General features: G+C 38.8%; 1 protein-coding gene and 1 long non-coding RNA gene across 2 annotated transcripts in view; one reads left to right on the top strand and one right to left on the bottom strand.

Moving 5' to 3' along the window:
- LOC118409901 (SURP and G-patch domain-containing protein 1-like) overlaps window positions 1–26,265 on the bottom strand; it is a gene marked incomplete in the record, with an annotated part of 73,317 nt that overhangs the window by 35,561 nt on the left and 11,491 nt on the right. Inside the window, 4 exon segments of the mRNA XM_035811275.1 lie at window positions 601–724; window positions 12,858–13,082; window positions 13,276–13,427; window positions 22,187–22,457. Of these exon segments, the coding sequence (XP_035667168.1) occupies window positions 601–724; window positions 12,858–13,082; window positions 13,276–13,427; window positions 22,187–22,428 (743 nt within the window).
- LOC118409905 lies at window positions 7,963–9,182 on the top strand. The gene is made up of 2 exons (XR_004830503.1): window positions 7,963–8,201; window positions 9,038–9,182. It is a non-coding gene; the product is annotated as an uncharacterized LOC118409905 (long non-coding RNA).

Below are 26,265 nucleotides of genomic sequence, written 5' to 3'. Positions count from 1 at the left end.
TTTTTTTTGTATGTCAGCTAATGGACTAATAAAGCATCCAAAGCCTGCACATTTCTACAATATGTTCATGACTGGTACACTAAGTAAAAGGGAACATCATGTATGTTTCTAGGCTAAATAGATCCTACAGTATGCCATTGCTGTAACTGGTGTGCTCATAAATGGAAATAGGAATGCTCAGTGTTGTAAAGTCATGGTTTCCACTCAGCAGAAAATCTTGCAAAAGTATATTAACAACAATCAATGTTTCAGCACTATGGACAACACCATTATATAGATCCTTCACTATAACCCCATGAAATAAACAATGTAGCAGTTAAAAGGGAAAAAACATACATGAAGCAGGGAATTTTCTGTCATTTCCTTAGCTCTCTATACAATAAACGGAAAGAGCACTGAGATCCTGATGAGAAACTTTTGCTGAATAACAATTTCAGAACTTTTCATCCAGTTTTACTTTTTTTGAACATTGATATTCTTCAGACTGATTGCTTTTCTTTTGATATCAATGGAATCACCACGATTCAACTGAAAGCATCTCTATGGAACGTTTAACACACAATAAAGATAAATCCAGCCACAATCAATTGGCTGACTCACCAAAAGGCAGGGTTGTCCTTGTTCTTCTTAATGGCCACTTCCTCCACCTGCTTCCCCCCCTCGGCCACGAAGGCTGCCAGCTTCTCCACCACCTCCCGGGTCTGCGGATCCTCTGGTGGAGAGACTTAAAGCACGCTATCAGAACACCGCGACTAACCGCAAAGCTAGGGAGAGAAAACAGGGGCCAAAAAACCGGACAGAGATAGATCATAAGGAATGCTTTGTTTCAGTGGAGGGGATTAAACCTTCAGAGAGAAAATTTGGCGCCAGTTTTAGGGGTGACTGAAAAGGAAAGGGGAAAGATCGAAACTCTTAGATTCAAAAACTTCTTGTTTGGTACACAGCAAAACAAGTACGTTTAGTAGGACATGTTTGAAGGTAGAATAAGTCAGGGACGTATTGGAGATAGATTTGAGGTTAGTAACTGTAAAATACAGCAAAAAGAGATTAATGCTTGGTCAACAAAGGAAATATACAAAAAAGGGAACAGAAGTCTGCATTCAATGCTTGTGAGAAAGAGACAGGAAAGTACATTAACAGTTCAATACTACAGAAATTATGACATCAATACACCAATTATTATAATTATCACCAAAAATAAAACCATAGTTGCCTGAAGAATGTTACACAAACTGTGACAGTCAAATATCAACTCAGATAGTTCAGCCAAAATTGTGCTTTTTTTAAACAATGGAATGTTTCTATGACAATTAAAATGATTTATGGTTTTGCGAAATGTTTTCAAACTCTCGATCCTTCAGACAATTGGCTTTATTGTGCATTGTGCATACATCAATAAAACAAAATCATGCCAAATTTAACATCATGACAATTACTTCAAAGCCTATCTACATTTCACTTAACAGTATTATGGCATCTAGTAGAATTATGAGAGTTAATGTTAGTCTATCAATTCTAGGGTTGTTTGCACTTTACTTTTGCTACTGGAAATGATCATCCTTATACAGAAATATGAAATAAATGTTCTGTTCCTCTTCAGTGAGCATAATTCTGTTTTGTGAGATTGGCACCCTGTACTGTGGCCATTCAGTAAAATCAGTATGATTTATCCATCAGAATGACAAGTCCCAACTATAGTGCATATAGTTAGAGGTTTGGACCATTTTCTGGTGAACACTTTTGCATGACACTATTGTTAAAAGTGTCAAACATATTACATTCAATTTTGACGAGTTGACAAGTCCTAACTAATTTGTCTGGTTCCCGTTGTAGAGGAAAGGACTATCTTCTGGTTCACATGACACAATGTTAAAAAGTATAAAATGTGTGTTTGATTTTGCCAAGTTCGGGTTACGCAGTTTAGCATGTTATTGTAGAATTGAAATTAAAACAATAATAATACAGCTACATTTCAATTTGTGCTCAGTTCTAATAATACTAAGGGATTTTTTTATCATTCTATCTACTAAACTTTTGAGCCCTATATTCCCTCTAGACATGTGAGCAAAATTAAAAGGCATTACCTAGTAGACAGAAACTAAATCCCCTTTTTTAATTGTTTTTACGTATCAAATTTAAGGAAACCCCAAAGTTTATGTCAAACTCTCAAAATCAGGACCTGGTCTTCTGCTAAAATACATCAATTCATAATGATAACTAAGGTTGATGTCCGGAAAGGCAGTGTCCCGCTTCTATTCATTCTTTTCACCAATCTACGTACAGCTGACCTGAACTGTAAAATGGCCTGCTAGCTCTCTACAATCGATTTTACCAATCTGCACATAGACCTGTGATTGAAACTTCCCACCATAATATCTCAGTTCCCATGAATAGCTTCCTCATAAGAAATGCATGACAGCCAACAATGGGAAACATTATCATATTTCCAAGTCATTGTTGGGGAGTATTTTATTGTCTCCTTTATCCGTAATGTCAGTATAATGAAGATATAGCTAAATGGGTAGGAGCGGCGGTAATTCAGAGTCATGAGAAGTTTGGAGTGTAACTGAAGTAACAATCAATGCAGAAAAATGGCTGATGCAGTATCCTGACATCTAAAATAAAACGTTGTGTTACGTAGTTGGCAAATACTTGTACAGCATTTTCTCAACTAATTAATAATTATTAAGTATGAATTCTTTTTCTCAATACAAATGTAATTTTAAAAAGTATGAACGTTTAAATTTTCTAACATTACAAAAGGTGTTGCAAATTGTTGCCAAATTTTCTTCTACAAACAACAATGTCCCTCTGCTAGGCCATGAATCTTGAGGGAATTTTGTACCATGCAGTAGGGATTCACAAGTTTGCAGAGACAATGTCAGTGGGGAAAACAAGTCTTAGATCATCTTTTTAAATCTAAGAAAGGCCATTGCATACAAGCCATTGGTTATCACCAGGGAAAATTGATAAAACCCGGTGAATTTTTAAGATCTGTGGAAAAGGGGTGCAGACTTCTTTTTTTTTCATTTTACATTTCAGTCCAAGAAATCTGTCCACAAGTTGTCACAAATCATGGGCATGCGTACTTAAATTGAGAGAATAAGGCATACATGTGCATCATGTATGTCAGATACATGATTAGTAGCTTGGGACGGTACGATGAAACTCCTCACTAAACTACCACGCAAGCAGGTCTTGCCAGTGTCAACCTCCATTCTAATGTCTGCCATCCCAAAATGGAGCTAACATAAAATCCGATACTTGCGTGAATAAATCCATAACCTGCGAACTTCCACAACCTGCCCCAGCATTGAAGGATGGTAATGGCTGTTTTGCAGCAGTAAAGGAGAGATTTGAACATCACCAGAGATCTATGTGCACAGCCCAGATTGAGTGATAGGACTGCTAAGTTAGAGTTAAAAGCCTGGTGTCAGTTTTCTTGTAGAGAAAGTAATTACCAGGTCACCTTTCCTATTCCTGCTGCCATTAACAACTAAGAGAGTGTTGTCTGTCATGTGTGTCTTGGGCATACCATAGGGTATAGTATGTTACATGAGTGGGAAGATCACACATCTGCATGCCTGTAACTTCAAGTTATGTAAAAATGCACTAGACTCTCAGACTGAGATGCTGCAAAATATCAGGAAATACTGCCTGAAAATTTTCCTGCATGCTAAGGCCAAATAAGGTTAATTTCTTGGTTGTAAGATTTTTGAAGGAAACAAACAATTCAAGTTGCAAGAAATTATTTAATTGGTAAATATAACCTTCATGCTGAAACAATGCCTGAAAATTTAATCAAGTCTCAAGATTTTGTCCCCTTGGAACAGCTTTGTATACTTTGGTGCGACATCATCTTTAGATTCATTGTTAAAAGAAGTTCAATTTTAACGGTGAAAGATATTTCCCTCGTTTGCCATATTGCTGGGGGCACTATTTCAGAAATTTCCCAACAGCGAAACAGAATCCTCATATATTAATTACAAAGTGCCAATTAGCTTACAATGGCACTAAATCATTCCTTCTGCACAGGTGGTAATCTTACTCCCTGTAACAGCAGGTGACACTTTTAGTGCAATTACATGCATGTACATGTACATGTGCCTAGAACTCCAAACAGAACGAAGCAAACCCCAGATATAAAAGTACTTCAAATGGATGTTGAAAGAGGTTAAAGTACCAGATCATGCTCCATACAAATGAACCTATATACATGTATATATATATATATATATATATAGCACATGTGTGTCATATCTACATGTATGACACTTAAAAATCAAAATATAGTGTACATAGCCAATTGCACTGAAGTGCATAATTAAGAAAGATATGTTTAGAATGCTATAATCCTTCAAGTTGAACTCAAACTAAAAACTTTCTTTTTCTTGTTTGTAAGTATACTGCCTTAAGTGTAGACTGAGGAGTACTGTATGTCCCAGCTGTCTGCAACCCTTGGGAGTAAGTTGGTACAACAAAAGAAGTACGTTCTCTGTACAGTTCAGTAGAAGCTAATTAGGGTAGAAAACATTTGGTCTCATGAGATGAGTCCAGGATCATCAATCCCTGTCTCCCTGTCACCATGCACTGTTCTGTTGCAGGCATGCCATGTGCTATCTCAGCCCCCGTTCGCTCATTATATTTCTGTGGAATGACATGTCCCATGATGGAAAAATGGGCGCCCCAAGCCATGAGCTAGAATTTGTTGTCATAAATTACAAATGCTCTAGGCATAGCTATAAGCCTTTTCCTCACATTGACATGGAGAAATTTGTCCTAGTGGATAACTTGGTGTGTGATATCATGCCTGGAGGTATAAGAATTTTCATTCCAACGTAATAAATTGGTACCATTGAGACACACTCCCTTTGAAATATTCTGCAAGACTGTGAGGAGGTTATCACAATCAACAAATTTGTAACATCATTTCCGACTTTTGAAATCTACAAAAATCTCAGATCTAGAAATATAATAGCACAGTGTAGTTTTTCTTGCTTTAGAAAGACACACGAGTGGCTGTTAAAGCATAATAGTGTATTTTGATTGATATATAAAGAAGAAAAAACATACATTTTGTACATGCAAAAGTTGTCTCTTGTTAGGACCTACACAGAAATATTGGGAACACCTGCCATGCTAAATCAGGATAACTAACCCATAACAAGGACTCTAACTGAGCTCTATGCCACTAACAGTATCCGTTATAGTCTATCAAATGAACCATGGGTAACTAGGTCCGTGGGTGTTCCTTGTAGACAAATTGCACTTGACTTTACAGAATAGATTACCTTAAACATAGTTCTTCACATTCAACTTAACTTAGAATTCTTAGAATTCAACAAAAAGGCCACAGCAATGCAATTTCTTGGTCCTCTGGATTTTTGCAGAAAAACGACAGAACAGGTGTGCGAAATAAAAATGAAAAAGAAATATTTAACAACATCTCATGGATCCAAATGCAACCACCGGAGCCACAAAGTCAACATACCAGGCTGGATAATGTTTCAAGCGGTCAATTTGGAGCTTTTGCTAAATTGATACATTCTATAATAAAACCATAACAACTAGAAATGGAAAGACAATGACTCATTTTAGCTGATAAAAACGAAGTGGCAATTTTGAGAATTTCAAATTAAATTGGTGTGGTCTAAAAGATTTACTCCCTATCCCCGGTAGTGTCCATACTCCCAGTATTGTCCCTATTCCCAGCAATGCCTGTACCCCTATTGTGTATGTTTCTCCAGGAATGTGTGCAATCCTGGTACTTCCCAGAGCTGAGAAGGTGTACTCAGAATTTGCCTGTAACTCCCACTAATTCTGAACAGTGTACACTTAAGATTCTCATCCTGGCAGTCACAAGACCACTAAAACAATACACGCTGGTCCGTTGCTAGGCTATTCTTCTCGTTGCTATGCTAATAGGCCACACCCACAGGCGGGTCTGAAGTGCCGCGCGGCATATATACAGAAAGCAGCAGAAGAATTTTCCAAGATTACGATCGATTAGTTTATGATATAAATTAACAAAAGTATATACATGATAAATGAAAATGTCAGCCTTGAAACGAGGTAAAACTTGAAAAATGTCAGTGTAATACAGTGCTCAAATCCCCGCTTTCACGGGACGTGGCAAAAGTCACTTTCAGTCGCTGAACTCTGAACCCCACCGACTTTTTTTTCTTATTTACGTTGGAATCAAACATTTATACCCTTATCTAAGCTCAAACTTTCTCAAATCAATTTCTACTGTGTAGTTTTTATGTCTGATACATTTAAAAATCCTGTTCCTATTTACCGATACTTTTTTCTCCCATAATTCCTGAACGCACCGATAGAAAAACAAATACGAAAACCAAGATGGCGGGCGGCTTTTGCTCTTTCAAATGGAGTAGTTTTTGTTTCATTTTATCGGTAGGATCGGAAGATATCGGTCAAAATATGAAATATGCACTTTATTCAGAGTTTCCACGCTGAAAAAGAGATGTTTTGAAGCTATAATGAGGCGGTGTTGGCATAGATGACAGAGCCTTATTAGCGCCCCTTTGTCTTCGCGGGCACTTTCATGCAAATCTCTTTGTGCCTGTGCTGGGAGCGGGGTTTTCAACTGTAAATCAAAGTCTCTGAAATCGCTTGGTGTGTTTATTCAGTACTTTTGCCCTGTAAGTTACAAGCAAGGAGTTTTGATCAAAGCTGCTTGTTTTAAGCTAGTTTTGGACGAACCACGTTTTTTTTTTCACTATCGTTCCGTAATTTGATTTGATTGTGTATTAAACACAACTATATTCTGGACATCGGTTACATGAATCAGACTTAAATTTTCATCCTCCTAAGTTGTGTGTGTTTTGTGTATGCTTGTTTATTTTTCCTTCTTTATTCTGTTTTTGGGTCGAGTTTTCGTGACCGCTTGGGAAATCAAACATGGCGCCCGCCGGTTCATCTCAGGTCAATGGGATAGTCTACTGTATTGTGGTGGGAAATGTTGCGTGCGGTTTCGGATTGTTTTCTTTATTAAACTAAACAGAACGTTAGTTAATTCATTTCAGGACCTTTTTTTCAAAATGACCAGAACACATTTCAAAGAATATGTGACTCAAGTGGATAATTGGTCTCAAAATAAATGGTGCCTGTGTTTTTTAATGTACAACTCACCCATGCTGCTTCAAATGATGTTACCCAAGCAGGATGATTGTTGTCAAGAACTGACGGCATCGGTAATTCGTAACAATTTACAAAGCACCTTTTTGAAAAGGTCTAAAATGCCAGTTCAGGATTACAAATAAACTTTAAGGTTGGTCTACAACCTGGGCAATGATTGGAGAGAAAAACATACAAACTGGGACTGGCCATGAACAGTTTAATAAATGGTGTCTTATATTTGAGCACAATGGCGCTTGCAATCCGTTCCAACTGTTGCGCTATCTTGTTCTATTTTATCGGAAGGAACTTTCAAACCGTATCCTGTCAATAATTTGTCGCTGAAAAGTGGCTCGGTAAAGCTGTTTATATCACAAATACGTTCAGTTTGGAATATTTTACTACTACTAGCGCCATATTGAATCTTTTGCCGTCGAAACCCAGCACTAGTAAATCGTCCAACTTCACCAGCGGGGAGCTGACTGATATTTTTCTTTTTTGATGATGGAAAATCTTTGGGTATTTTGACCACAAGATGGACAAAGCTATACTGAAAATCCTGTTGGTTTTGAGTCAGGCAACAAATTGGTATTGTTAAAACGTGCTAATGTAATTCAATTGAAACCAGCGGCAGGTAACGCATATGAATAGCGACGTTGGCACAGGGGAGATATCGTAACATAAACATTACTACGGCCCGCCTTTTTAATTTTCAACCAATCACGGACAGTTTCCAATGGAGAAAACAGTGATTGACATCTAATTATCATCAATATTCATGTCCCACAAGTGGGGATTTTTCATGCCCTTTTGGACCATCGTGATAAGCCTATTTGCATTTACCAGTACGCATGCGCGGAATTTCCTTAGCAACGAAAAAAGTGAGATAAACAAGTCGCGTTCGACAGGGCAGCGTGTGTCCAGGTTCAATGTTCAAGTGTCGAGATTTTTAGCGTCTACACGGCGTTAACGGCAGCTACCCGCCTGGATCTGATGTTCCAACAATGTCCTGAACCTTGTGTACCTGAAACACCGTGTTCAGTTTCGCTTCAGAGGAATTAACGGTACGTTTTTTGACGGTATCCAAGCAAGTGTTACCATAGTTAGTGATAACGCATGCAACCCTCCCCCATGCACGATGCCATCTATCTTTGCCGCTTACTTCTAGAATTTCTGTCCCTTCTCACTACAACCAGGTTTTTGTCTGTAAAGGTTACCAGTGTGACATAGTTAGGGAATTTTAACCTACGTATGTTATAAACCGTAAAAATGTTAGCTAAAATGCACGACCTTGTGTCTTCACAATAATGAAAGCCGATATGGTCATTGTCTCGTGATCTCTCGTGTCCGGACATGACCCCGCTTGCACTGACTGAGGAGCTTTCGTACTGTGACCAACACTTCGATTAGAAAGATAAAAAAAAGAACCAACAGCGAGTACATTAATAATCGCAGTAAATGGCTTGGATGTCCGTATTAGTATTAACGGCGCTTTAGGTTGAAAAATTGTACTAATAAATGTGCAAGCAAGGTCGCTGCAAGTTATGCAAACGTGGCGGTGGGGAGGGGTGCATGTAGAATGTGCATTGAAGTGTATTGTGCACTGACTGAGGAGCTTTCGTACTGTGACCAACACTTCGATTAGAAAGATAAAAAAAGAACCAACAGCGAGTACATTAATAATCGCAGTAAATGGCTTGGATGTCCGTATTAGTATTAACGGCGCTTTAGGTTGAAAAATTGTACTAATAAATGTGCAAGCAAGGTCGCTGCAAGTTATGCAAACGTGGCGGTGGGGAGGGGTGCATGTAGAATGTGCATTGAAGTGTATTGTGCTTTAAAGCTGTATTTTTTGTTTAAGTGTTGATATTTGCTTTAATGTTTCTTCCTTTTTTTTAAGCTGCCGGAGTTCAACATGAGGCTGTGTGCAGTGGTCGGCTGCGGTAATGGAACATATCAACCAAGGCGGTTTCAACCTCCTTGTATCAACTTTAAAAAATGGAAGTCAGGGACATGTCCAAATAAAAACATGGAACAAAAAAGGATTTTGATGATGCAACTGTCCCCATCCTTTCAAGCTATGCATTTCCCACTGACAAGAAAGACCCATGGTCGGACAAAACTGTTCTTGCTCACAGATTGCCAACACTTGGGTTTGCTTCCTGTCAGTTACACTACAACCACTGATAGTATGGCCAAGTAGAGCTGCAATTTCCAAGACCTTGCCACCACAGTTCAAGAAACAATGTAGTAGAATAAGATGCATAATTGATTGTACAGAAATATTTATTGAGAGACCTAGATCTTTAGACTTACAAGCCTCCACATGGTATGACTATAAAAACACATACTTTAAAGCCGTTTGTAGGGATCACACCAAATGGGCACATCTCCTTTCTTTCAAAGACCTATGGCAGAAGAGCCTCTGATGTGTTCCTTACCTGGGACTGTGGCTTTTTAGATTTGGTTGATCCAAATGACGTTATAAAAATAATGGCAGATAGGGGATTTCCAATCCAGGAGGACCTGATGCTGCTGAATGCAACACTATAAATACCACCAGCAGCATAGGGGAGGCGACACATGACAAGAGACAAAGTAAAGAAAACAAAAACTGTTGCAAACTTGAGGATCCGCGTAGAGCGTGCTAACAATCGGCTGAAGGACTTCAAAATCCTGGAGGGTACATTTCCCATAACACTCATGTCAGCAGTAGATGACATTATCAAGGTCTGTGCTGCATTGGTTCGGAACCTGCAGCCAGACTTGGTCAAATAAACAGTCGGCATACAAGCCATTCAAGTTGGCAGAGATAAACTGTATTGAATTGCTGGCAGTTGAGTGCCAGTGACTTTTTTAATGATCCTTTACTGATTATGTTGTGATAGCAGGAAACTGTGACCGATGATAATAATGACAATGTAATGAATATGTAATAGATAAAAGTGGATCCTTTCTGTAACATGTCCTCAAATGTATTCTCAAACATTTTTCATACATTAAGTTGTGAGTTCTGTACATTTATGCTGCCATACTGGTGGTGATGTAGGAACATATTTTTTTGAATAAAATCAACGGGATCTTACTTTTGCCTTTGTTCATGAAGTGGCTAGTGTAATGGGAAGTGATTTATCGAACAGACAAGCTAACAAACTAGCAGTAGGAGCTCACAATAATTATGTTTTCCCGATAGGATGAAAATTGCTCTTGCTGGTGTCTTCTTTTCATGTCTTTTTCTACTGTCAGGAACCAATCAGTGCTTATAACTGCCATGAACCAATCAATTTTAGAACTGCATGAGCAAATTAGCAGTATAACTATGAAGAACCGTCCAGTGTCTTAGCTATTCATGTGTATAAACTTCCGCCTCCTCATCCATTACGGCCGGAACGAAAATGAAAAAAAAAACTCCACTTATACTGTCACTACTAGTGTCAGTAAAACACAAACACACGTCTTACACCAGACTTCAAAAATTTATCATCTTTATTCTTAACTGACAGTTCTAGAATCTTCTTTAGAACAGGTGTACGTTCGTACCTGTCGGGTGGGAACACCTGCGGCGCCGCACGGCGCGACGCGGAGCGCCATCTCCTTAAACAAACGCTGACACTACACACGCGTGACGCAACACTGGGTTGGCAAGTTATCTCCCAAAATGGCGGATTTTACCCGTCATGCATTTCGCGCCGGTAATTGCGAATAGGCTTATTCTAAAAGATTTACACATACACTAACATGCAGCTCACAATGGCAACATAAAGAGTGACTTTACAGCCTGTAACCATTAAAACCACAGTCGTAAACTTTCAGCCTTCTCTGCAAAAAAGAAACTGTTTCATAATTACTTTTGCAAGATTGGCTCGAGTTTGCCTTTCCTGGAATTTAATGGTGTCTCCAGGGGCACAGTAAGAAACAAAAGTGCAATTTATTCACCTACACTTTCTACTTTCCCCTTTCACTTGAGAGGTAATTTGGCCAATTTATTCCATCAAATGCCTAACCTGGGCAGGCTGTGGTCCCTCAGTGCCGCTGAGCTACTCCAGTCACTGCCATTAACAGTGACATAGCTTCACCTTAATAGGAAAAATCGCCTGCAGAATTGCTTTGATGACTACATGGAGGGTCAGGGGGTTACCACTTAAAAAGTTGCAAAAAGCTTTCCTGTTGAAGGAGATACAGATCTGGAACTGATCCAAGTTTTTATTTTTTTTACATTTGTACAACATAATCCTTGCTGTGGGGCTGTAGACAAGTAAAAAAATACATTGTGATGGCTCATCGGCATTCACTAACTGTAACAGTTACTCAAAATTATATAGAGAAAATGAGGATCTGATAGTGATAATCTTTCCAAGAAAACATCAAGCCAACTTCAAAATGTTGTTATCTCCTACTAGTAGTTGTTTTGCCATTACTGCACAAGGAAACCTGCTCAATAATTAAAGAAAACCATTGTTCAACCGCCTACTACTTCTTAAAGCAGTATGTCCCATTCCAATAATGATTTAGAACTTTACTTTATTTCTGCTAGCCTTGTGGGACAAAAAAGTTCAGCACCTCCCATTAACAGTCTCCGGTGTACTTGGGCCCCTAGCAACCTTTTATTACATAGAAATATTACCCTGCTGGTGCATGATCTGGATGTACACGAAGAGTGTGCACATTTATTTTACATAGCTTTTTGTATTAGACTAAAAACAGTCCTAAGAATATTTGCAACACCCTTTGAGTTTCAGAGTATGTGATGTCCACATTAAGCATTATAATAACTTACATGTGGGTACATTGGGCATTTGGCTACCTTATGGGCCTGATTAATATCCCATGAAATCTCACTTTTACTGCTAAGATTTTGGGGCTTGCTATAATTGCTAGCACAGCTGTGTGGCCCAAGGGCTTATTACAGAAGAAGAGCGCCATATATAGAGAAAAGGACTTAAGATTTTGACTTCGTAAGTTGATAATGTCTGTGGCTAGTGCCCCAACATTGTTATACACTCAGTCTGATAAAATGTTTCAAAGAATTAAATTTCAATTTATCAACTTTGAATGTACTATTTAATTTTTCAAAATATGGCTTTATCTAATTTTCCAAAATTCAAACTTCTTTATATTTCTCCTAATTTCTAGAGTTATTTGAACACTCTAATTCATTATACTGTAACTTGTTATATGTATGTTGCATAATGTTTTAGCAAATTCTAAAAACAAATTGATATTTATCGTGTTTATGCTTCATCATAGTTACATTTAGTATTAGAACTCCAGACAGATAAGTGAATATTGCATTAATATGGAGAATTCTTAATGAGTAAACAAACAAATAATGGCTATTACCTATTGCTCAAAACATTACTCAGCTCTAGGCTGTCAGATTTTTTCACCAATACCTTATTTCTCTCTCTCAACTATTTCTCTTAATTTTTAGTGTTACGTGTACATGTACTTTTAAGACAGTACTAATATTTTCTTGAATGTAGTATGTATGATGCATCATTTTAGTTAATTTGAAAAATTTTTATCATTTGTATTTATTGTGTTTATGTTTCATCACAGTTACAAGTTGTGTAATTATATTAGGACTCCAGACAGATTAGTGAGTGCGAGTTAACGAACAAACAAACTATCAAAAGAACCTTCTGTACACTATTTTTTTAAACTATGCACACACATGTATTATCTTAAGTCAGGAAGGAGAGCGCAGACAAGCAATTTACCTGATATCGTCTTCCTGGGTTGTTCTGGTTCACGTTCTGGGGTTTCAAACACGTCAGGGCGTGATATGGATGTGGCAGGTTTATCAGTTCTTTTCATATGAGACACAAAGTTTGTTATTGATGGTGTTGCCTTCTTGCCCATGAATGCAAGCTTGGCAGCAGCAGCTGCGGCTGCTGTCTGTGAAGCTGATATATCTGTGGAAGATGTGCCATTTTCAGGATCCCCTGTAAAAGAAGGAAGGAAAATATGAGATTGAGAACCTACTTTAACCAAAAGTGTTTTTAAGCCTTGTAAAGGGACTCATAAAAACATATTGTAAGACTGAGTGGTGTACTAAAGAATTTATGTGGCATAAGTCCCTTCCCTTTGCTGACAAAGATCCTGATAAGATTTTCTTGACTGACTTCTTTTTCTTACCTCCCTGGCTCTTGTCTTCTTCTCTTTTGACTGTTTTCTTTTTCTGCATCTTCATGAACTGTTCCATGAAGCTTCCGTCGTTGACAAACTTGTTGACCACACTGGAGGGGCTGGGGGAAACCCGCACAGGAGGTGGGGCACTCTGGCTGGACCTGTAACAAACACAAACAAGCAACATTGAAAAATATAGATGTATTTTTTTTTCCTCCCCCTTGTTCAAGACACGAAATTGCTTAATCTTTCAGAGGGTGATAGGTTTGACAGCTGCTGATAGCCGGTATGGAGCAGGAAAGTGTAGTGATGACACGATGAAGAAGAAGATAGCCGGTATAAAGCTATTATACCAGACTGGCTATCGAATCAAAATATATAACACAGACCTTCTACTAGTATTAAAAAATCACAAGGAGAATTTGCCCCTTCGAATGGTATTGTCCTCTGGTCCATGGACTACATCAACAACACGACAATGAGTAATATTGCCTTCAACTAAAGTTTTTAAACTTATCTGTCTTCAAACTTATCTATCTTCAAAATCTCTATACCTCAAAATTTGAGTTTCCTTAAAAAAGACCATTGAGATACATTTCCCTAATGGTAATATTCAGCCTCCTGGAATGTAATTATTCATGGCTGGATGTTCTTTCAGGCCTTGTACATGGTGGGCTGTATTGGGAGCACGTAGAAAGGTAAATTTGTCTGGACTGTTGTAATTCCTGCCATTCCTCACAAAATCAATGAAGACTGTCTCATGTCATGAATGAGTACATCTTTCATAGACAACAATATACGGGAAACTACTCTGCAAGCATGTATTGTGAACATGCGGGAGTCCAATTTTTCCCACCTTATGTAAGCTGGCACGATGTCATATTGACTCCCATAGATAAAGCGTATCTTTGACCCAGCACTTTTCTCTGCCTTTACATACGATCAATGGTTGTTATGTCGGTCTCCCATAATCAATAAAGACGTCTTGTATCCGCATGAGCAGGTCACAAGCTGTCTCCTAACGGTGTTACCATTGATCCTTTCTGTCGGATTTAAGTGGATTTGTAGCCACATTGTTGGGATGATGGATGATGATATGTGATTAACTGACATGCAAAGGGGAAATTGATGTGTGAGATGCGACCTGGGTGACACACAACAGAGTCTGAACTGGCACGTTATGCCGTTGTATCCATCTAATTGATGTTGGGACACAGATTTGCTGCCCCATGAAGGCTGTTCATGTGCATATATTATATAGAAACGTGTCTGGATCTACACCATTGCAAATATTTTTGTTACCTTACTCTCATCACCGTGCAGTATGAATATTTGACAAAAATTGTAGTACTGTATTCTATTATAGAATACATAATGATGGCCAATGATGTTCAACTTTTGCCATTTAGAAGTAAACAAAACTTCATGAATAAATTCATGACCGTGGGTGTATTCGAACAAACAAAATTTGGGCACTCAAAGTAAAAAACCGATACGTCAACAAATAGTACTTTTTGAAACATTTCTAAAATATTCAAGAGTACAGATATCTGTCAAGTACAGGTTTGAAACATCATGTAGTCTGTACTATCATACCTATTTCACTTCGTTCAACTTGATACATGGACTGGTATTTTGTTAACAGGACAACTAATATCATATTACATGTAAATGCATGCATTGGATATCTATAATTCTTTAAAACAAATTTCTGGATCTGGACTAGCACAAATAACAATTGCTGGTCTTGTGGTCTTACTCCACAGGCTTCTGTACAGTTATAATTAGGACTGCTAAAGGCTGGAGGCAGAGTAAGTACTATGCTCCACCATAAAAAGATAGTCCCATAGCCTCTCTGACACCATAAAATGTGGGTACAGTGGGTTGTTACCCACTATGTCTAAGGGCACGGTATCACACACACTTGCTTCATAAGCAATGCCATAATACAATATCACATGAAAGTACAAATCAATTCCTTCTTCTATGGAAATCACACACACACCAAAACTATAATTATGACAATCATGTACTCTGGTATATGCATATTGAAATAAAGAAGAGCTTTTAAGTTGTTACAGTACTGGTGTATGTTGATTACTGCTGTACTGTACATCTCTTACTGTAGGTTTGAGTCAGGACTGGTGGAGATGAATGGCTCTGTAGGAAATGATGTGGAGATTAATCAGTTTTAAAGAGCCCTGCAGGAGAACTCTGTAATCAGGAGTCCTCACGAGGAGGGGCCGGCAGGGGTTGGGGTTTCAAACAGATTCTGAAGAAATCTTCAATCATGTCTTCACTTCATTAACACATTTGGCATAAGTATATGCGTCATGTACCTGTATCTAAACCTTTGTACCTACATTTTACGTGTACGTCATACATAAGCCGGGATATTGATGTACTGGTCTAGTCCATTTTTTTAAGGCATTGCATCGGCTTAGAAGTTGTATCTCTGATGTACTTCAAATTTTTCAGCCAATTACTGTCGTTTTTCTACATAACATTCTCCTGTTCAATAACATTTTGAAAAATATCAAAATCAATAGTATTTACATTTGAAGTGCTCCAGGTCTACTATCATACAATAACTATTCAAACTAAAAACATGATTAAGTGGCATTATTCCAAACTCTATGTGAAGGTGTGTTGCCTGGCTATCATGCTGGTTTGCCATCGATTCCTGATTTTCTGGAGATAGAACCACCTCCAACACACTCCAACTTGGGTGTCCATCTGGAAAGCCTTGGCTGCTTGCAACTTTTCTTATGCATGACTTGAGAAAAAGTATAGTCCAATTCACAGCTTGGGACCATGCCAGTTTCAGACTGAGACTCCTCCTGTGACATTGATTGGAGACTCTTTTAAGCCTAGCTGGTACTGAAAATATGACTTTGTTGCAGCTGTCTTTGTCATTTCTCAGGGGCAGAATGTCCTTCAGTGTGAGATAAGAGCAGACGGATACTATCACATGTAGGTACTTCTGTGATCTGGACGGTGAAGCATGTTGCTAGCTGGTAGATGACAGTATTGATCGGGCTAAAGTAAGACTGAGCGGAACAAGAGTTGCTGTGCCGCCTTGTTTTTCAGAACCATCAGTCAACGAGACCACCACAACATGAAGTTTACTGTATTGACAGGTGAAATTCAAACAAATTGATCCTGCCAAGGGCCACCATACTCAATGCAGACAGAAAACTGATATAGGATTCAAGACTGACTTTGACATCTAGGTTCAAGTTCATGGGATGACTTTGACAAACACTGCAATCACTGCACGCACACTTATTCCTTAGGTTACACATCTGTTGTCCTGCACTATCCATTGATGTTGTTACAGATAGAAAGGGTGATCTCGTGTAAGTATGCGGTGCTCAAGTGGAGGTTGACATTGGCATTGATTGGGTTGGTTGGAAATGGACTGCTGGCTGTTTCATGGCATGCCTGCACTGCTTTATTTCCAACGGACAAATGAAAGCAGAGTTAAGTGGGGAGCATTTAAAATGGGGTACAAGCAGGGGGGTAACGGGATATTGTTTGAGCTTATTGAAATGAATCAATGAATTGGTACCAGACCACATGTACATTGCCTATGATGGCAACCAGTCTTTTAACTTTACATTGATATTTGGATGATGTACTAAATGGTACTGATTTACTGATGGTACTGATTTACTGATTTACTAATGGTACTGATCATAATGTACTTGAATGTGCTATTTCTTACATGTATGTCCTGCTGTAACACATTTTGCAAAAATTAGTATTGAACACTTGCAAAGTGTCTAGAATATCCAAGATAGTATTTCTGTACTCCTGCATTCATGCTGTGAAGTCATGTTGCTTGATATGATTATCAATAGTAGAACTGGCAAAGAAGGCAAAAAAAAGCAGTCTTAATGCAACAAAAACCTGATCACATGCTGACACCGTAAATGCAGAAACTTCTGCCAACTTTTTTTCCATGGCAGTAAGAGACTGGTGTGCATGGTGCTACCGCGAACTTAAAACCACCACAAAAAGTCCTTTTTTTGCGCTAACGCAAAATTAAATCCCCGCAAACTTAAATGCATTTACAGTAAGCTGGACCATACATGTAGGTGTACATCCCATAACTGTTGTGTATTCATGCAGGTGCATTAGCACTTCATTGGAACTGATGGCCGAGTAGTTAAAGGCTTGCAGACTGGGATTGAGAGGTCATGGGTTCAGTTCCTCAGGCATTCCTGGCTAGACATGTCTCAGTTTACACGGCTTTCATCACTCCATCAGTTTGTAAATGCATGGGCACCTGACTTTGGTTGGAGAGGTAAAAGTGGGCTCCATCTTCTGATACTGCACACAAGACATGATTTAGAACCAGCCTCAATACCTTTACCGAAAGCAACTTTCCTTCCTTCCAGCCATCCTGCCCTCTGTCCATCTATCCAGTATGTTATCTACACAACTACAGACAGCCCTGCCTTTTTATTGTAACAGCGTATCTAATAGATGAATTTGAACCAGTCAAACTGTTTTCATCATATTAAAGGTATTTTGCTCACAAACTGTCCAAATCATTGAACACGCCCATAAATAAAATCAAACGTATTCGAACTACACACCCATGACCGGACTCGGGTAAAGAAAATGTTTGATTAAAATCTCCACCCTGCCAGGTTCATGACAGGTAAGTACAAAATGAGTCCATTTTGGGGGGTACTCTAAGCAAGTAAGGTAGAGGAATAACCACCAAAACTGCAAGCGATATCAGGAAACTTTTGATGACATGTGACAGCTCTGGGCCACCAGGCAAAATTTCATGTGAATTACTGTAGTGGCATACCAGGAGGAGCTCGCGGAAAGAAGCAAAAAGCTTTTAAAGGATAGAAAACCCTTTACCAACAGCTCTTGGATTAAAAGATATTCAACTTTTGAACACTATGGATTCTCCACTATGGATGTCAACAGATGAGTAGGCAAACAGTCAGTCACTTGCTGAGGTGGGTCCTCATGTGGGAGTGAAGACCAATTCTACATGCACATGGACAGCCACAGATGCTACAGTGGAAGGAACGGACTTGCTCTGAGCCCTGTTCGAGCACTGACAGTGTAAATTTGGGTGATACGCCAGTCTTTTAATGTCTATCAAATGGTTTTTAGAATGACGTATTTTGAAAATTGCAAGAAGAGCAGCTGGCAAATCTGTTTTATATGTGACAATGTTGAATGGGAATGAGCAGGGTAAAATATGGCTGTGCTGTAACCCATATACCAGCCTTCATCTTAATCAGCAATGCATGGCAAGTCACTTGAGACAGGTATGGTGATAAAAATTGGATTAAACTGGGGAGGATTTTTCCACTACATGCACTCAGACCATCGCATATATAATTGGAAGAATCAGAGCGCTGCATCTATCTATGATACTTTATATTCCAACAGATAAATGTATAGGTATGTGCCAGTATTTATTTTGTTATTGTCTGTCATCTCCCACTTTCTTCAGTTAACTTTAAGATAATGTAAGTTGGATAGTATCTAAATCTCTGGAAAAAAGATATAGGTGGATAAAAAGAGTGTAAAAAAAGTACGGAGGTGACAACATCTACATGATTGTATACATGATACCTGATGTGTACAACAACAACTTAACACAATCATCCATTTTGCTTATCATCATCTCCACTTAGGGCTAAAACACATACATGTACATGCATTAAGAATATCAAAGGCATTCAAAATCCGTTTCTCTCCTATATCACCTGCTTGATGACCATTTAGCCTCTCCGGTGGTAACTCTAATCTAACCCACTGCATTGGGAAGGTCAAATCTGCAACATCTCTGAGTTTTCAATATAATTCTGAGTCATCTTGCCTGTGCATCTCATCTTGGCACTGATTCTGGAGGATTGGCAAAGCAGAGCCTAAACAATCCACTTACTGCCTGCTGAACAACTAAGTTGTAGCTATGTAGGCCTCTTCATGTACCATGCACCAATACAAATTACATTAGAGACAACATCCCAACTGTATCAAATCCAATTCTAGAAATCCTGAATACATTCTGCTGAGTTGAAATCACATCTCTGACTCCCAAGCCATCCTAACCTTGCACCACTGTCTCACCACTGCATGAGGAAGTGGAAGACTATACTATCAGAAGATCCGTAGTCTGTCAAATGTGCAGAATCATAGAATATTTGGTCGAGACTGGCACTTTTAACTTTCAAAATCTACTTCCTTGTACGAGAGAAACTGTGATTTTCCAAAAATCTCCTTTTCCTTCATAGGCACAAACTATTAGTAAGTACATTCAAAAGATGTTTATTGTCCAACTTTGGTTGGATTCAAGGGAAAACAAAAACCCAGCACGATATTATGAGGACACTGCAATTCAATACTTCAAGGGAGCGTCTCATTTTATGTTCATCTGCTGTAGTCTAAAAAAAGGTTGCCATTGTTGTACACGTATATTCCTTATCATAAATTCTTACATGTAGCCTGGTATCCAAACCTATCATTATGGCACATATTTTTTTCTAGTTCCAATTTCAAGGGTATTTGTCTTTTCCCTCAGTCCTCTTAGTCTCATTATGCAAACACTTGTAAGTAAGTAAAACTAAAAACCTTTCAGTGGTTGTTTTGATAGCCTCAATTGCCAGCAGTGGCAGTAGCTTGACTTCCAACAAACTCCTGTAATCAAATACCTGATGGAATCCATCAAGCAATATACTGAGCTGCACTATTTCATATCAACCGATATTTCTGTATGTCTCAATTTTCTCCCATTAGGGGATACTGCTCAATCACGATTTCCAAAGCACATTCAGTTCTATTGCTTCACAACTGTAAGGAATTTCATCTTAATTGTGCATAATCCTCTTATTTATCTTAAACTGATAGTACATCATGCATGATGATGATGACATAGGATCCTCCTTCGTGGCGAATCATTCTTATATCTATGCAAATGTCTGAGACAATTACAGCACAAATTAGTTTTGTATCACGGCTGTAAGCAATGAATTGCTGCTCAAGCACCATTACCCCAGCGGTACCTGTTGAGAAAGTGATTTGTCTGTGCCAAATATAGATTTAAAGAAAGCACAAAAGAAATGACAATGCATAATCTACAGTCCTCTACCATTTCTTCAGATAATATAATATAAGTACAGCAAATGTTATTAAAACTGTAGATTCATTCATCTTTGTGGGGATTATTTTAGCAGGTGGAGAAGACAGGTGGTTTTGTTGTGCTTTAAGTCCACAGCTGAAACAGCTGTTACTATTAACTGAATGATGAATGCGTGAAGAAAATGGAAGTGCCAACTCTAGTCCACAGTGAACATCCCATCCACCATAAAATACATGAATCATTTTCCTCAAACGGAGGAGAAGTAATTAGACGTCAGTTTTTACAAACAATGTCTACTCATGCTCGAAGCCAAATGAGTCTGCTGCAATTCAAGCATGTGCAACCCTCCAAGCAAACTGGTGATTTTTACCATAAAATGGAGTGCTCTCGCCAAGGCATTCAAGGATAGCCGCCCTCCAACACGAGTCTAATCAGAAAAAATGATGCTGGGTAGGGAAGTTTCTGAGGAGAACCCTGTGAACCTCAAAAAATTCTAAAGAAAAACTGTATAATGTAGCTTTAGAGTAACACTAACAGGGAAGAAACTTTCTAGGATGAAAGAATGATGTCAGACAAAACCCCCAACTACCCATACACACACACACAGCTTGTGTGCTTGGCACACGCACAGATTTGCATCATGCCTGCCTTACATGTATGTACTTCAATTGCTGTCAAAGATCCTGGTGAGAACTCGTACTGCAACTTTGGCATAACACTGTTCTGAAGCAAAGTTCAACTATGATTTCAAACTCAAGTCTTCGTCAAGAAATGAGCAACCCATTGCTTCTGTAGTTATGCCATGCAGATAGAGCACATGGTTGGATGAGCAGTGGATCAAAAGTTGCTGGAAGTTACCCCCAACACTGCTAAGGGTTTGCATTGAAAATCACAGTTCAGAACTTCAGATTTGGTTCAGAATAATTACTACCAACACTGATAAACTTGCAACATGGAGTGTTGTAAAATGAATTTGCATTCAGTGACAATTTGGAACTTGACAAACTTCCCCTTTTCAAGATCATATTTCCCCAAAGATGGAACAATGGCACCCTGCCATAATGTAATCCCAGCACTGATTTTCAAATTTCAAAAGCAGCATCTCTCCTCTGGTCTGCTTATAAATGCAATGCTAAATAGGATGTAAAATTTAATTTCCTGAAAATGGCCTCCACTGTTTGTTTTTTTAAGGCATAAAGCTAGGAAGTGCTTCCACCCCTAGGAGGAAGACCGCCACTGCCGGAGTATCATATGCCCTTACATTAAATTAATAAGTACCTCCGTACTTAACATTTCTGGGGAAATCCCTACACATGCAGGAATACATCATATATGTTACACAAAGTTTCATATATTGATTTCCATCCATTGATACAATAGCAAAGACTATAATTTTGATAAAATTCCTGGATCCACATTTATCTGTTTCAAGTGTATTCACTTCTCCTGTAGTTACTACATGTCAGCTGTACGGATGAAAAAGATGTACATTATATGTAATTACATAATTTCTTGAGCTATCCTATTTAAGAAACATAACACATACAGAGCAATGAGTGTCAGTAAGTGGATTATCAGACTCGAAAGGCTGTCAAGAAGAAGTCTATTACCACTGACTTTCCCCTTGCTTATATATCAATGATAGCTGTCACAGTTGAGAGTCCAAAGTCCATTAAAAGATCATTTGGTGGTAATCAGGATCATTTTTCAGATTCTATCCAACCATGCAACATCTTTGTTTTTTGCTTTGTAAGCTATAGAAAACACTTATAAATCAGATAAAATAACTGTTCCACTACTCACGTTGCTTTTCCCTTTAGTTTGGCCAGTTTCTTCAGCCTCTCTTCTTCCGCCTTCTTCTTCTGTTCTGCCATCCTCTTCTCAATCTCCTTCTTCTTCAGCTCGATGAGCCTCTCCTGTTGAGACAGGCTCTGTGCCCTGCTCATGCGGTCCTGCGTGGCTTGTTGGTACCCTCCACTGTACCCCGGCTGCCCCGGCGTGTACTGGCCCTGTCCCCCTCCTCCGTAAGAGCCTCGGTGAGCCATGCTTCTCCTGACGCTGCCCACTGTGTGATCTGAGAGAGAAATATCATCAACTCACCCATATGTATAAGCCTGCCTCCGTCTGTGATAGGCCTGGAAGGCAGCCAATAGGAGACTAATACTGGGGATGATCACTATCAACAGGGGAATACCATTATGCACAATCTGCTTATATATGGCACATGTATGCACATGGTAATGTTCTCCTTGATGCCCTTAGTCAGTATTACAACAAGGTTTACATGACTAAAATGTAATTTACAGTAGTTGAGGTTTTTGTACAACCATTTGCCTTACCGTGAAGCCTACTCAAGATTGCATGTCCCATTTATCTATTTTTAAATGAATGTGCAACTGACAATTGTTCTTTGTCCTGTGGACTCTGTTCAGTACTAGTTGTTTTACTAAGATTATTTCTACATGAAAATTTCTATTATTATGCTAGTTTAACTGTCTGAAAACACAACTGCCACTCTGAAAGGTCCATAGAGAAAGGGTTATAGTAATAACTTCTACAGAGGATCTCTGTGGATGTCTCCTGTACAGACCTGGGACAAATTTCATTCTTTAACCTCCACCTTATGAGGGCTAGGTAGGCTAACACATGGCTCACGCCATAAAATGGAATCTAAGAAGCCTAGGTTATTGGCAGGATATTCCTGTCAATAATTGACAGGAATAAGTTGGATACAGACAAAACATCTGGCTGTCACTAATGGGGACTGTTATTTGTAAAACTCATTAAATATGAGTTAGAATCCTCATCATGGTTAACTGTTTTTGCAGTTCATTCTGATTACACTAAACAAGAGTGATAGATGTCTCTAATAATGTCTGAAAGTAAAACTGTGAATCTTATCTGGTTGTAGAGATAGAATTGTCTTTAAACGTTTTTAGGAAGCTTTGACATAGCCCTGTGACACTTTGCACCTAGTGCAACCTGCAAACACATCTTCTAATGAATGGCAATGGGAAAGTCCTAACTGCCCAACAAGACATTGACCACCAAATATCTGCCTCCAGTTGGAACATACAAAGGCTATTAACATGCAATTGTTGACTGATCAAACTGTGCTTTGAAGGAGTTGTTAATTGCCCTCTGTCTGATAGCCCAATCACATGGCTGGTGCCCCGCCATGTGGGTCAGCTAGGTCAGCTGAAAATAACCATGGAGGTTATTACAGCCCCTATTGGGTCCATGCATGAGGGAAAGACACATAGATAGACACTGACAAAACCTTGGGCACAATAGGTATGGTACATAGGAACTGTTCATATAAACATAACTGGGAATGTGGGATTTAATGAGCTTGTAATTTCATTCACTCCCAACACAACCTTTTCAAGGATATTCTATGCTATGGCCGTTTGCTTAAAGGGAAACAGAAATAACTTCACTTCTTAAGATTTGATCAGATCACCTGTCAGACAACCTGAACTAAAGCATATCAACGCTGGCACACAAATAATAAACCTGTCAAGATGGGAATGTCAAAACTTAATCAAGCATTTTATATGGTTAGACATTGCTTTGAAATCAAAACTGTCAGGTAAATTTGAGGTGGAATCATCTACATCAGATGCACCATTGCAATGCCACTGCTTCTTGGAAAACAATGCAGCCCACAAATGAAATCCTGTGCTACACCCAAAATGCTACAAGGGAAAACATATCTAGTCAACCAGTCTGGTTGATACCTATAAACACTTTTCAATTTACACTGTTATTAATTACAGTGTACATGATCTCCTTTTCTTGTGTTTGAAAACGAAGCAGCAAATCCAAAAACTAATCCGAAATCATATTGGTATGGATCGAATGTCACACTTAGTGAGGTGGTACATTGTAAATATAGAAATGATATGCAAAAAGGCAGATTTGTTGGGAATGCAGTATTATGTGCATAGCTAGTAATGGAATCCCATTACACTACTTTCAGCACCAAGGACAGGGCAATTACTGATAATGTTTTTCTATCTAGAGAAACAACAAGTAAAAAGGAGTGAGGAGTGGATATAAGTTCACAGTTCATTAGCTGGTAATTGGAACCCCAGCTACACTACCTTCAACACCAACTTGCGACCAAGGAGAGCGCAATTGCTGGTAATATTTTGCAAAGAGAAAACAGAAATTACTGATAGATTTCATATGTTCACTTTTGACCAGCTGCTCCAGATTTACGATGATGAGCATTTGTACGAGAGCAGAACTAAAAAGCATACGTAGCCAATAACAAACTGAATTAAAGATCCCTCCTGAGAGCAGATAGAGCAGAATTTTTACTAACAAGAATGTTTCACAAGTTCAAAGACATACGGTCAGCCAATAAAATGGCATCAAAATCACCATGAAGGACAGAGACTGCTACCACAATAACTTAAGCTTTATTCCAACCAAAGAGCACCAAAGCAGACAGGATTATTGATCCAATAAACTTCACGTTCAGCTATGGAAGGGACGTGGTTCATAGTCATCTGGACCCCGGCTAATACTTTATATACTGGAGCTTTCAATAATAAAATTCAGCATCAGGGCAATATTCTGCTTCAAATGGATATTTGGAGTTATTCAATTCAGAATGACCACTTTTTTTATCACATCATGTCAAATCAGAACAGTGATGCTAGATCAATAACAGCTTCAGGTTCCTCTGGAAATCAAAATGTTTCACAAGTAACATGCCAATTTGTACTGAAAGAGGCACAAATTTTGTTCAGTCAAATTAATGTACATACATGTAGCTTCTTTTTCTTAGTATTGGCTGTTCAGTACCAAGGACAGATACAAAGAAGAAATCAGCCAGAGAAAACACACAACATGCACAAGTAGGCCATCTTCTTCATGTTGTATTCAGCACCAGGGACAGGCCCCACAAGTATGAAATCTGTATTCATAACAACAGACACACCCTGCACCCGGCGATCCTCTGACATGCATAATCAGCACATGGGTTTATCTTTATATTCAATATACAATATACTTTACAACCCACTAAAACACTGGATATTTCCTTCTTGAGAGGCTTTGTCTAAAGGTTACATTAGAGTTCAGCCGTAAGGAAAAGATCGTCTTGCTTCATTGCCCCACAATATATCAATGTGGTGATATTGTATAAAGAATTTAGTGTAATACCGGAGAGTATTCTACTTTGAACCTGCCCCTATCAACTACCGCTTATCAGCCCATCACAGCAGGTTACAAAAGCCAATATCACGCTTCCTGCAAGGACACAGATAATACAATATCCAGACAAAGCAGCTCGAATCTTTGATCTTTGGGATTGTATATGGCATCTTTCATAAAATCTTCTCATTGCCGAAGGCATGATTTATACTGTTGACAAATGCTGATGTTATTATTGAAACATGGTGCAACGCACACTGGTCCCCGGGGGCATGTAACCGCAGCAGAGGTGCGCACGAGATAAGGGATGCAAAACGGACCAGATTCCTCATGAAACCTTCTCTCATTTATCACAAGTGCTGTGATTTAAGTTAAAGATATCTTGGTAAGTTGCTGAAGAACTAACTTCTATATTGTATGATGTATGCAACCATTGCTGAGGGGCAAAGGTGGAGATTATACCAGCATCTATGCTTTTCTTCCCTGGATAAGGACAAGAAAACAGAAACCACACAAAGTTTATTTACTAACAAAAAGGCCACAATAGTCATCACTGACAACTTAGCTTGTGTTCCTGACTTCATCATGATCACATGACATGTAGTGGTGCAACAGCCAGATGGGCTGAGATCATTCACTTTGTCTTTGGGAGGCCGTCACTTCACTACAGCCAATCGGCTGTAGTCCAGACTCAACTGTGTGGCTTTGGAAACAGA

This window comes from Branchiostoma floridae, chromosome 2, assembly GCF_000003815.2.
Source record: "Branchiostoma floridae strain S238N-H82 chromosome 2, Bfl_VNyyK, whole genome shotgun sequence".
Taxonomy (NCBI): domain Eukaryota; kingdom Metazoa; phylum Chordata; class Leptocardii; order Amphioxiformes; family Branchiostomatidae; genus Branchiostoma; species Branchiostoma floridae.
Note: the sequence above shows the minus strand (reverse complement) of the source record. Positions and strands in the feature narration are given on the sequence as shown.